Below are 12,673 nucleotides of genomic sequence, written 5' to 3'. Positions count from 1 at the left end.
GCGCGACCCGGTGCGTCAAGTCCGAGTTAATCTATGGCGGGGGGATCACATAAGGAGTGAGCCGCTCGTCGGTCTTTTCTTTTCCTTTGGGAGCAGCAATGCAGCGGCTGCGCGACAGCTCCTGAGACCCCACGGCCCCTCGGGAAGGGGGCCCCATCGTGCACCTGAGGCCAAGTCCTCGCGAGGCGAAAAACTACTATGCACATACAAAGCTAAGTTATCCTACCCAAAGCACAAACATTACGACACAGCATTAAGATAGCAAGCATAGCATAAAGGGCATAACTGCCATAGTTCATTACACACCCCAGCGGGGTACACCATCTTTTCTTTTTTTTGAATTACAAGAGAAAGGAAAGGCTAAACAAAGAGGGCCTGAAGGCGTACGAACCCGGCACCAGCACTGCATCCTCAAGCAGCGCCTCAAGGTGCCGGTCTTGAGTCCAAGTTTGTTGGCCCCCAGCCTCACGCCGGGCTCCTCTCCAGCTTCACTGGGGCACCGCGGCGGGACGAACCACCGTCGTCCTCAACACGAGCACGACGACATGGAGGTCGGTCGTAGCCACCACTGCTCGAGCTCTCATCCGAGGAAGAATTGTCGTCGCGGGAGGAGGAGCACGCGCCGCCAAGACCAAGCTCGCCATCGCCACCTTCGCCGTTGCTGCCATCCTCCGGGCAGCACCCCATGCGGCGGCCATCCTCCCTGAACACCCTCACGTAGAGGGTTGCCATGCCGTCATACTTGAAGTGGAGAGTGCAACTTCTGCCCAGGCCTCGCGCGCGGGCAAACATCTGCCAGCCGCGGGTCAGGACCACGCTGTCGGAGGCGGCGACCTCGGCCCCGACCCACGAAGCCATGCTGCATCACCCGTCAGCCTGCAGCCAGAGGCCATCGAGTCCCAAAGAAGGAAGCTCGCCGAGGAAGAAGCACGGAAGTCGGAGCGAGGTGCTGGCTGGGCTCTCCGACCACACCACGAATTCAGGGAGCACGTCCAGCGAGGAGAAGCGCGGCCAAGGCGGGCGCACGATCGCAGCGTGCCTCCCTTCATCATGGAGCTGCTCTGAAGCCGGTGGCCCCCGCCACGAGAAGAGGTGCCATCATGGGCACCAAGAGCAACGCCGCCTCAAGGGGGTGCGCCCGCGCCCCCTGGAGGCCCTCGCAAGAGCCGTGGGGTGCTTGCAGGGACAGGCGCGGCCCCTCTTAGGAGGTGGAGAGGCTGCCCCCTCCTTGGAAGCCTTCCCCTTCTCGGTCGTTGAAAACCTCCTCGACGATGCCATGGGAGCAAGATGGAGAAGGGAAGAAGCAGGTGAGAGCAAGACGAAGGAAAGATGGGCGAGGGGCTCTGCCCCTCCCTCACCTTTATAGCCAAGGGAGGCCAACTGCCGGCCTGCATGACCATCTGCATGATGCATCGTCCCATCAAGTCGAGCGGTTACCGAGGCAGCGTGGAGAAGCGGAGTCACCCACGTCCCATCAATCGCCACGCGTCATCAAGGTCGCAGGCGCTTAGGGACCGCGGCGCTCCGCACTTGCCCTTTCACTTCGCCTGGAAGCTAAGTTCGAGCGCGCCTTGGGCCCGGGGGCTACTGTCGGCTTCCTGGATATGGGGGTATCCAGCCTTGCCTACCTGTAGCCCACCACATGGCTCCATCGACGGCTTGGTACGACCCAGCTTCAACATCAAAAACTCAAGACCCTCGCGAGGGGCCAAGCCTCGTGAGGCGGACGACGCCAAGACCCCCGAAGGGATCGGCCTCCTCAAGCTGGCTCCCAAGGGGCGGAGAGTTCTATGCAAGGTTTACCTCAGGAGGCTCAGCTGACGTGAGCCATGACGACCAAGGCCGGGCAGGCGCAGAGCGCAGGTTTCCTCTTTGGTGCAAAGGAGGCAAGCCACAGGCGTAGAGTCCCGAGGAATCAGCCAAAGGTTTCCATTCTGGTGCAACGAGACCAAGACCGCCAGGACGGTAGGACAGAGGTCATCAACAAGCCCACCGCAGCGTCACGAACAGAGGTTTTTCGCACGTGAAGACTACTTTTGTCAGGATAAGTTGTACTACTTGTCCCCTTTCAAATCCGGTCATTATGGGATCCCTTCCCACCAACATTTCGGAAGAGGACCAAGGCCACTATAAATAGGACTAGTCACCACCATAGGGAGGCAGCTCATTCAGAGTAGATCGGATGCACACCACACCAGCTCCCTCGAGCTCCAGAACACCTCACCTCCTGAGGCTAGTTCATCCACTGTACTAGTTCATCCTTAGTCCTCTGAGGCAATCCACAAAAACGCTGAAGTATGGTATTACACCACAAGGTGGACTGAACCAGGATAAAACTGTTGTGTCTCTTTGTCTCTTTGAGCTTGACGCGCTAGTCTTAGGAGGATCACGAGTAGGCAGGCTGGGTAGGTTTAGATCTCCGCATGCACCCTAGAGTTCAAACCTCTCAAGGGTTTGCGAAACCCGTAATCCGACACTCATTGCCACAAACTCATCCAACACTTCACTTGAGGACAAGGTGTGGAAGTTCGGCCTTTCACGGGTGACGGAGGACATGGCCTTGTGGTAAGGCATTATGGCCTTGAGGAACTTGCTCTTGATCCAATTGTCATCCGTATCCTTGCTCCCATGATCTCGGAGTGAGACCGCGAGAATAGTTAATCTCCGGTAAAGCTCACGAGGTTCTTTATCTTCATTCATTGCAAACTCATCGGCTTCATCTTGCACCACTTCATAGTTGGAGCGTTGAATGCTTGCGGTTCCCTTGTAAAGGTATACAACATGGTGCCATGCTTCCTTGGCCACGGTGAAGGGTCGAAGATGCGCAATGTCTTTGAGTGGAATTGCATCTTGGATGATAAAGAGAGCATTCTCATTGAATTGATTATCCGCGGCTTCTCTAGGGGTGAAGTTGCTTCGATCATGCGGATAGAAACCTTCCTCAATGATTCTCCAAAGATTAGTATTAACATGGTTTAAATGATGTTTAAAGCGATAAACCCAAGAGTCAAAATCCTCATTCTTCACAATCTTGGGAGGAGAACCCGCATGATTTAAATGAGTGGAGGGAACCGGTCCTCCATAAGTAAGAGGTGGTTCAACATGAGCATAGATGCCATTTCCACTTTTACCACTAGGCAAAGGAACTTTATCGCTAGAAGCTTCCCCCTTATCGGAGTTGGCATCTGCCACCTTGTTAGTGGGAGCGACCACTTCCAAAGGTGCGGTGGATAATTTAAGACCATCAAGGAACTCTTTGAACATGCCTTTGACCTCGGTCATCATGGAGGTTTCCAATGTGTCCAAAGCCACATTGAATTCCTCACGTGAGACCGGGGATCCCCCATCGGCCATAGACGAAGAAGGATTCACATTGGCGTGCTCCTTCTCACCGTCTATAGTGTCAACCATACTCTTAGGATGGTAAAGCCCTTAATTAAGAGACAAAGCTCTGATACCAATTGAAAGGATCGATATAGTTGACTAGAGGAGGGTGAATAGGCAACTGATTTTTTTTAGCTTTTCTTTACCAAATTAATCTTCGCATCAAAGTAGGTTGTCTAGATATGCAACTAGGTGAGCAACCTATATGATGCAACAACAATAAGCACACAAGCAAGGAAAGGATATAACACAATATAACTTGCACAAGTAAAGGTAAGAGATAACCAAGAGTGGAACCAATGGAGACGAGGATGTGTTACCGAAGTTCCTTCCCGTTGAGGGGAAGTACGTCTCTGTTGGAGCGGTGTGGAGGCACAATGCTCCCAAAGAAGCCACTAGGGCCACCGTATTCTCCTCACGCCCTCACACAATGCGAGATGTCGTGATTCCACTATTGGTGCCCTTGGAGGCGGCGACCGAACCTTTATAAACAAGGTTGGGGAAATCTCCACAACTTAATTGGAGGCTCCCAATGACACAACGAAGCTTCACCACAAATGGACTATGGCTCCGCGGTGACCTCAACTGTCTAGGGTGCTCAAACACCCAAGAGTAACAAGATCCGCAAGGGATTAGTGGGGGGAATCAAATTTCTCTTGGTGGAAGTGTAGATTGGGGCCTTCTCAACCAATCCCTAGAGAATCAACAAGTTTGATTGGCTAGGGAGAGAGATCGGGCAAAAATGGAGCTTAGAGCATCAATGGAGCTTGGAGGTGGAAGAGGTGGTCAACTCGGGGAAGAAGACACCCCTTTTATAGTCAAGGGACAAATCCAACCATTATCCACCAACTCAGCCTGCGACATGCGGTACTACCGCATCAAACAAGCGGTACTACCGCATGGGCCTGCGGTACTACCGCGGAGCACCGCGGTACTACCGCTGGCACGGCAGGGGCCAAGACTAGTCGTGATGTGCTAAGACAGGGAATGGTAGAACCGCTAGCATGGTACTACCGCGCCCCCTTGCGGCACTACCGCAAGGCAGGAATAGTCTAGGCTGAGAAGGCACGGACATACAAAATTACATCCGTGACTACTTCCGCTGAGTTTTGATTTATGCAAAAATCCGACACGGTACTACCGCAAACCCGAAGCGGTACTACCGCGTAGGGTGCGGATGTAAAAAATTACATCCGCCCCTACTACCGCTCGAGCAGTTGCGCTTGGCCTGAGGCGACAGTACTACCGCTCCCAAGGAGCGGCACTACCGTGAGCACCTACGGTACTACCGTGCTGGAGCCCGGTAATACCGCAAGGGCCTGTGGTAGTACCGCTATGGAGAGCAGTACTACCGCCTGCCTCAGTTCAGCAACATTAGGAGTCCTTCATTTTGCAGAGACACGGGGAGACGGAGGATGATCCAAAGAGCCAAAGGAAAGGTGGTGCAAAAACGGAACAGACGTGTACGTGTGATTCCATCCAAACCTTTCCAACGCGGACCCCCTCTTAATAGTACGGCTTTCCTACGACTCAAATCCACCGAAAAGAAACATAGAGAAGCACCGTCTTCAATGGTCTTCGAGGGGCACCAAATCTTCTTGTTAGACATGATATATCTGAAATGCTCAATGCACATGATTAGTCCGGAAGAGCATTGTCATCAATAACCAAAACTACTGAGGGGTAAATATGCCCTTACAAGTACAATTTATCTATCTCATACACGAGCATAATCACCAACTAAACATATGCTTAGTGTATTTACTCCAGCGAATGAAATAAGGTTTTTACCAACCACGTGTTACGCCTGTCACTTAATATAAACCTGCTTACACCCAATGTAGGTTTCAAAATGGTTTATCCTATTCGGTACTTGGCACACAATAACATAGTGTATTTCATTACAGGAAGCTCGAAGCAATTGCATCACCCACTTTGATTCGTCTGAATTTGTGTTTTGCCGACGTGCATGTAGTTCAGTAGCTCACGCTTTAGCGCAACATGATTATCGTGCTTCTATGCCCTCCACTGTTTGGATGGAGCATACGCCAGGTTTTGTTTCATGTTTGGTTGCTAGCGACTTTGCTGCACAAGTTGGTTAATGGAATTATATCTTTTCAAAAAATAGATGAACCATTTAAGCCATGAAGTAACTTTTTTTTTTGAGTTGGAAGCCATGAAGTAACTAAAATTGTGCCATCTCTGGACATTAAGCAGGTGATTCTGATTAGCTGTTGGTAGACCTTTGGTGGACTCGTCGACGAATCACTCACAATGGAGCGTACCCAGCACCAGAAAGATGGCATCTAACTATACTAGCTATTGCATCTAATTTTCTAAGATCCAATACAGAGAATATGTCTACACCGGAGCATAAGTGGACTCGGCCTGAACCAAAATTTGTCCAAGTAAATTGTTGTTGTGTTCTTTGCATATGACGGAGCTGGTGCAACCGCAGCAATAATACGAGATGAGAGAGGAATTTTCTAGCAGGTTACTGCCAATATATCCCCTTTACAGCAGAGGCAGTCACCACTGGAGTAATGACGATGAGAGACGGGCTAGAGTTTGCAAACTCTTTGGGATTCCATCGTGTTGAGGCTGAATTTGACTCATAGAAAGTTATCAATTTCGACTATAAGTTTTGCGGAACGTGTTGACATTGGAGTATATATTGGGAAGGTCAATTATATGCATTGTTTTTGATCTGCGAATCAAGTGGGGCATGCGCTAGCTAATTTTAGTTTTTGTAGTAAGGCTTCTAGAAGTTGGTTTGATGAGCCACCAGATTGTTTGATGAATTCGCTCGTAGACAATGTATTCGTTTTTTATCTTATAATAAAGCTAGTCATGATGGCTTTCAAAAAACAAGATTAAAATAAAATAAAACCAAGAGAAATTCCACACAACGTTTACTCTAGACAAATTAACGTTCAGTTCAATTAGCATCCTAAATCTTGTTAGTCACTCCACGTGTACGGTCACCATTGGCCGGATGGCCTCATCGCCATAAACCCTCGAGCCGAAGAGACGTGTTGCTTCAAGGGCAAGCAAATCCAGCCCGGCACGCGCACCCAGCCACCGCGGCCCTCCTCTGCTCAGCGCCGCACGAACCCAACGGCCGTCTTGAACCGGCCGTGGCCGTCCGATCGCAGCCTCTGTCGCACGCGCGGACCGATCCGACGGCGCCGGCTCGCGTCCGATCCCATAATATAAGAACGGACGGAGAAGGCAGGCGTCTTCTCTGCGAGAACCGCTCCGTCCATTCGAACCCCCGGCCCGAACCGACTCGCCCCTTCCTCCTCCGCTCTCGTCTCTCGCCACTCGCTCCCCTCCCTCTCGAGTTCCTCCAGTTCGCCGTCTCCACCGGCTCGCCCTTAGCGCCGCGGTCTTCCGGGAGTTCGAGAGAGGTGCGTGCGCGTTCGTCCCCCCTGCCCCTGGTCGCCCGCGGGAGTGCGCGCGAGACCCTTCGATCGATCCCCTCTCCTCCAGTTCGTTTGTGTTTTCCCGAGGTTTATCGGTGCGAATTGTTTTGGTCGATTTCGTCGCGTTGCGTTGTGGATTTGATTTGCAGTCGCGTTGATTTCGGCTTATTAATTGCTTCGTGAAGTCCGGACGCTGCACCTCGATCCTGACATGGCTCCGTGTTTCGTTGATGTTGCAGGCGGTCGCTGCTTGCGACGCGCGCGTGTGGCGGCGGACGGACGCGATGGTTTCCTTCGACATCAACGACCGCACGAGTACGTGACTTCACAGCCTCCCCCTCTCCCTCTCTCCTCCTAGCGCGATTCATGTGTCGTTCGTTGCGAGATTGGGAGGCGTTTGCTCTCTCGCGCCCTGTAAATTATTCGTCTCACATTTGGTCCCGTCTGCCGCTCTGGTGTCGAAACCCGTAGGAGATTCAGATGGTTGTTTCGTTTTCAGTGACTACATTGATCCTTTCGCGTCTTGGTTGCTATGAATTCTGCTCCGTATTTTACAATCCAATGGGTTCAATGTGCAAGTTAACAGCATTGGTTTGGTGTGTAGAATCTCGCCCAAATTCAGCGATGTTCTGTCTCAGGGTTTGCTTAGTGTGAATTATTTGCCGTTGGTATAATGTCGTTGCGTTAATGCTTGTCCACTGTTTAAGTGTGGCAAACTATTCTTCTATCATTGCCTCTGTGTAGGATTACAACAGTGTGATTTCTAATGTTTCATTTTTGGCAGACACATGTGTAGAAAATCAACTAACGGTTACGAGTATGAGTGTATGACATCTGTTCAGAATAAGAACCACTCATGCTATTCGGTGTTTTACTGCTTGGTCATTGGTTGGTGTACACATTTTCAGGAAGTTATAATCAGGAGGCAGCATCTAATAGCTGCTAAATGCTAAATATAATAGTTGGTGTACAAATTCTTCTACGCTGAATTTTAAAGTCCGATGGGTTCACTGTGCTAGTTAACAGTATTGTTTTGGTGTGTTGAATCTCGCCCAAATTCAGCAATGTCTTGTCTCAGGGTTTGTTTAGTGCCGTTGGTATGATCATGATGCCGTTGCATAAATGTTTTTGGTCCACTTTTTAAATGTGTCAGACTATTCTTCTATCATTGCCTCTGCATAGGATTAGAACAGTGTGATTTCTAATGTTTACCAGACAGATGTATACAAAATTAACTTGGGCTTACGTGCATGGCATCTATTTAGAATAAAAACCACTGCTGTTCGGTGTTTTCCTGTTTGGTCATTCGTTGTTGAAAAATTGTCAGGAAGATATAATCAGAAGGCACCATCTAATAGATGCTAAATGCTTAATATTACTGAAATTGGCTGTCTAAGTGACACTTTCAATTCATGTCTTCTACAATGCACCTGTATGGCTGTACCTCTGAACTCTTGCTCAAACTACAAGTAGTTTCTAAGTACGTATGACTGTTTTTTTGGGGCGTCTTATTTAATCAAGTGGCACTTGTCTTGTAATGCACCTCCGAACTCTTCCTCAAGTTGTTTCACATTTTCCAACAGAGATTGGGCTGGGCTTGACTGGGTTTGGAGTTCTCTTCTCGTTTCTTGGGATCCTCATGCTGTTTGACAAGGGGTTCTTGGCAATGGGGAATGTAAGAATCTTCCTCCTGGTTTACTTATACTTCACTGCAACCTATTCCTTTCTAATTACTATCATGCATTTCCTGTTGTCAGATTCTCTTCGTGTCTGGTGTTTCACTAACCATTGGGCTGAAGTCAACCGTACAGTTCTTCACCAAGCCTAAGAATCACAAGGTCCTATACATGTAACAATGCAAGCCTAAGAACAGTCATGCATCCAAACTGTTCAGTTCCAATTCAGTTATGAGCTAACATGATTCACCTGAATGTGCAGGGTTCGATTGCTTTTGGGATCGGACTTTTCCTCGTCCTCATTGGTTGGCCTGTCTTCGGAATGATGGCGGAATCGTATGGCTTTGCCGTGCTGTTCAGGTTTGTAAATCCTGTGTCGTGCATTTATATGGTCATCTGATGTCTGGTTTTCAGTGTGCATTAAGAAATGGTAGAAACCTTTGGGTATTGTATCTGACTGCTACTGAATTTCCTCACAGCGGCTTCTGGCCTACTGCTGCTGTTTACCTGCAAAAGAACCCCACCGTCGGCTGGATTTTCCAGCACCCTTACGTGACTTCGGTAAGATAATGTGTTCGTTCTTTGCGGCTTTGCTATTGCTTTCTGCCTAAATTTTCCTGAAGTCCAACCTAATTTGGTCGCAACTTTGTTTATATGGAGATTTTTTCTGTGAGAGATTGTTTATATGGAGATTGATGAACCATATGATTACATCTCAGTCTCCATTGTTCTTAGTTCTTACTGATGTTTCCTACTCGAATTTCGCAGTTGCTCACCCGGTTCAGAGGCAGACGAGTCCCCGTGTGATCGCCGTGCTGTCGAAACATTCCCAAAGGATGCCAGATCGCTCTGTATAAAGTAGACGGACATGTGTTCTCTTGCTCGTTTGTTGATTCCTTGGTCTGCTGGATGTGAATCTTGCTGCGCTGCTACCAGTTGATTTTCTGCAGATTTCTTGACTGCGTCTAGAATTCTTTTTGTACAAAAGCATTTGTTAGTACCACGTGTTAAGGTGGCTAAGAGCTGAGCTCTTTTCTGAATGATCGTAAGTCTGAGTGAATGGTGAATTGGTTCGTGCATATTATTTCCTACTGATTCTAGCTCTCAAGGAAGCCATTTCTTGCTTGGTTTTTGTAATAACGAATTAGACATTTCCTGCTCATGAACAGCTGATTACATCTCTGCTTATTGCATCCTAGTGTAACACCATAATTTCTGCTTACCACACAACTGCATATTCAGCATGGAAGCAGCAGGTGATACTTGACTGTTGCCCCAGATTGCGCGCTTCGGGCATCAGTGCTACTTCGACCATTGTTTTTGTGCGGGGACACCTTCCAAACTGTGTGTAATTTGAAGGTCCTGCTGTTTATAAGGAAATGAACAAGGAAGCAGCTTGGCGTACATCTGTTCTTTATTTTCATTTTCTTCTCCGGTACATAACCGGTATCAATCCGTTCCGTTCATGAAAACTGGGGTTCTTAGCTCGAAAATGAGCGGCCGGTCATATGAATCACTGGTCAGTATCATTTATGATCGCTTAAACTGTAGTTAAGATCAAAGAAAATCACCATGGTACTCAAGTTAAATTTAAGGTTCAGCAGATCCAGCAAGTTCATAATTGAAAATAGAAATTATTCATATGTAGGACCTGAGTCCAGCATTAATTTAACAATTTTTCAACAAATTTATAACTGATAATGTTATTTACAAATGTTAACAACAAAGGGGGGTTTCCAGAGCTGATGTTTGCAGTTCTCCAGTTACACAAACATCAGATGTATGCAAGATCATGCAACTTCGACCATTGTTTTTGTACGTGGACATGTTCCAAACTCTGTGTAAACTTTCAAATTTGAAGCTCCAGCTGTTTATAAGGTAATGAAACAAAGAAGCAGCAAGGTGTATATCTGTTCTTTATTTTCATTTTCTTCTCCAGTACAGTTCCCTCTGAAAATGAGTGACTGGGTCATATGAATCACTGGAGAGGTTCATTTACGATCGCTTAAACTGGAGTACTTGTTAAGATCAAAGAAAATCACCATAGCACTCAAGTTAAATTCAAGGTTCAGCGGATCCATCAAGATCATAATTGAAAATATAAATTATTCATATATACGACCTGAGTCCAGCATAATTTGAAGATCTTTTCCACAAATTTATAACTGATAATGTTATCACTCATATATTTACAAATCTTAACAACAGGGGGGGGTGGGGGGGGTGATTCCAGAGCTGATGTTTTGCAATTACACAAACATCAGATATATGCAAGATCATGCAACTGAGCTATAATTACTCGATCAAGCTACATGGTCCTGGAGCACTTCCGGATGAAAACATTCTGCAACTACCTACCCAAAGTGCTACACAGTATTACAACCAAACCTCATCTACAGTGAAGCAACGGTTAAGAGTTCCTCATAATTTTAATTGCTTCGCTGCCGCCTCTGATGTCACTCAGTAAAGCAATTTGATGCAGAAGTTGTGCTATCCTCTGCGACAAGAAAAATAAGAATATAATGAGGGGACATCAAAAAATGATCATATGTTAAAGTGCCAATCTGCCAAATGCATTTCTACCTTATTCACAAGACTCAGCAGTAGCAACCGTAGATGAGAGAAATACAGACAGTTATTTGGTAGAGTATGTTTAGACAGAAGGCTATGACAAAGGTACACATCAATTATTACAAGATAAAGGCTAAGATGGAGATGTACAGTTTATTTGGAACCTGTGAAACATGGCAAAAACACTACCTAAACGAAGCGTACAAAGTCTTCTACACCATTTGCTTCCCTGAACCCAGCCCCAAAACCAAGACCTCTAATCATCCATGACTGACACACCAATTGTCAAAAGACACTCAAATGGAGTGAATAAAGGATATCTGTTCATCTCCCAGTCATCCCCAATATCAACCATTGTAAGAACAAATATAGAAACAGCTTCTCAAAGGTTCATTCGTACAGCATCAGCTTCCCAAATTGTTTGAATGTCAGTAATACTAATGATGATGTAGATGCCAATAAGATATCTTGGGTCCAATCAATCAATTCAACTTAAGTTGGAGATCTGCCAAACACAGAGATGACATTCACATCATGACCAAAGGTTGTCCAGATCCACAAACCTTATCCTTCTCCTGCGAGAGCATGACGAGGAGGTCCCTCTCCCTCCTGTCTCGCCGGCGCACGTACAACAGCGCGCCAACCACAACGGCCGCCGCCGCGGCCGACCAGACGGCCGGCCTCACCCCGGGACATCCGCACTCTCCATGCACGAGCACGGCCCCTGACCCGGCCGCCCACGCGCGCGTCGCCGCCGCGCGGCATCTCCCCCACCCCCACAGCCACTCCACCTCGTCATCAGTCTCCTCCTCCTTCTCTTCCTTGGTCGCGGCCTCCTCGGCCTCCGCCTCGAGCCCCAGGCCCTCGTGAAGGCGCGGTGGGAAGATGGCGCAGTCGTCGAGGCCGCCGTCTATGGGGGAAGCGGCGGCAACGGGGACGGTTGGGTGGACGAGTTCCCATGCGTCGGAGGCGGGGGCGGGCGGGGAGGAGGAGGAGGGCATCGAGGCGAGGGAGGAGGAGGAGAGCGAGAGGGTCAGCGTCTTGGGCTTGAGGAGGAGGTGCGGGTTCGTGGACGGGAGGAGGAGAGGGTGGAGCGCGGAGTAGGGCGATGCCGGGCCGGACATGGGGTTCCCGAGCTGGAATTGCGGCGGCGGCGGCGGCTGGGCGAGCCTCTCGTCCATGGCCACTGCTGCCGCTGCAGCCACTGGGCTTGATTTTTCAATTTGCGTTTGAGAAGTAAATATCGAGAAAATTTTGTGTGTTTTCATGTGGTGCTTGAGGTCGATGGTGACTCGTGGTTTGGATTTACCGATGGCTTGTACTACGATGCAATGCAAGGTATTTAAGTAGGTGTTCGAAAAATAAATCAAGTTTTGTTTAAGTATCATTGCTTATTTCTACAGGAGATGTGCCGAATTAAGTGGGATTTTAAGCACATGTATAAACACCTTGCTTTATAGTTTTGCTCTTGAGTCTCAACTCACGGTGGCTTTGTGTGTGCATATTGTTTTCACATTGGCTATTAATTAGACGAAAAAAGATTACCGTTCAGTCCATTTGAGGCGAGGCCGGCCATGGGTGGTGGTGACGACTAGGCAAAGGGTTAGACAAGTGCGG

At 48.4% G+C, this 12,673-nt stretch overlaps 2 protein-coding genes across 2 annotated transcripts; one reads left to right on the top strand and one right to left on the bottom strand.

Moving 5' to 3' along the window:
- Positions 1-6,645: 6,645 nt before the first annotated feature.
- On the top strand, positions 6,646-9,673 carry LOC119367558 (vesicle transport protein GOT1-like). Its single transcript, XM_037633039.1, has 7 exons — positions 6,646-6,794; positions 7,049-7,124; positions 8,393-8,484; positions 8,567-8,647; positions 8,748-8,845; positions 8,965-9,046; positions 9,254-9,673. Exons 2-7 carry the CDS (start codon positions 7,094-7,096, stop codon positions 9,290-9,292), a joined length of 423 nt encoding a protein of 140 aa, XP_037488936.1. The 5' UTR covers positions 6,646-6,794; positions 7,049-7,093; the 3' UTR covers positions 9,293-9,673.
- Positions 9,674-10,619: 946 nt separating this feature from the next.
- On the bottom strand, positions 10,620-12,299 carry LOC119363129. The gene is made up of 2 exons (XM_037628438.1): positions 11,620-12,299; positions 10,620-10,982 (listed from the first exon to the last, which is right to left on the bottom strand). The coding sequence occupies exons 1-2, from the start codon at positions 12,235-12,237 to the stop codon at positions 10,896-10,898; spliced, it is 705 nt and encodes a 234-aa protein (XP_037484335.1). The 5' UTR covers positions 12,238-12,299; the 3' UTR covers positions 10,620-10,895.
- Positions 12,300-12,673: the final 374 nt, after the last annotated feature.

Source organism: Triticum dicoccoides, chromosome 2B, assembly GCF_002162155.2.
Source record: "Triticum dicoccoides isolate Atlit2015 ecotype Zavitan chromosome 2B, WEW_v2.0, whole genome shotgun sequence".
Lineage (NCBI taxonomy): Eukaryota > Viridiplantae > Streptophyta > Magnoliopsida > Poales > Poaceae > Triticum > Triticum dicoccoides.
This window is presented reverse-complemented; position numbering and strand designations above follow the sequence as displayed.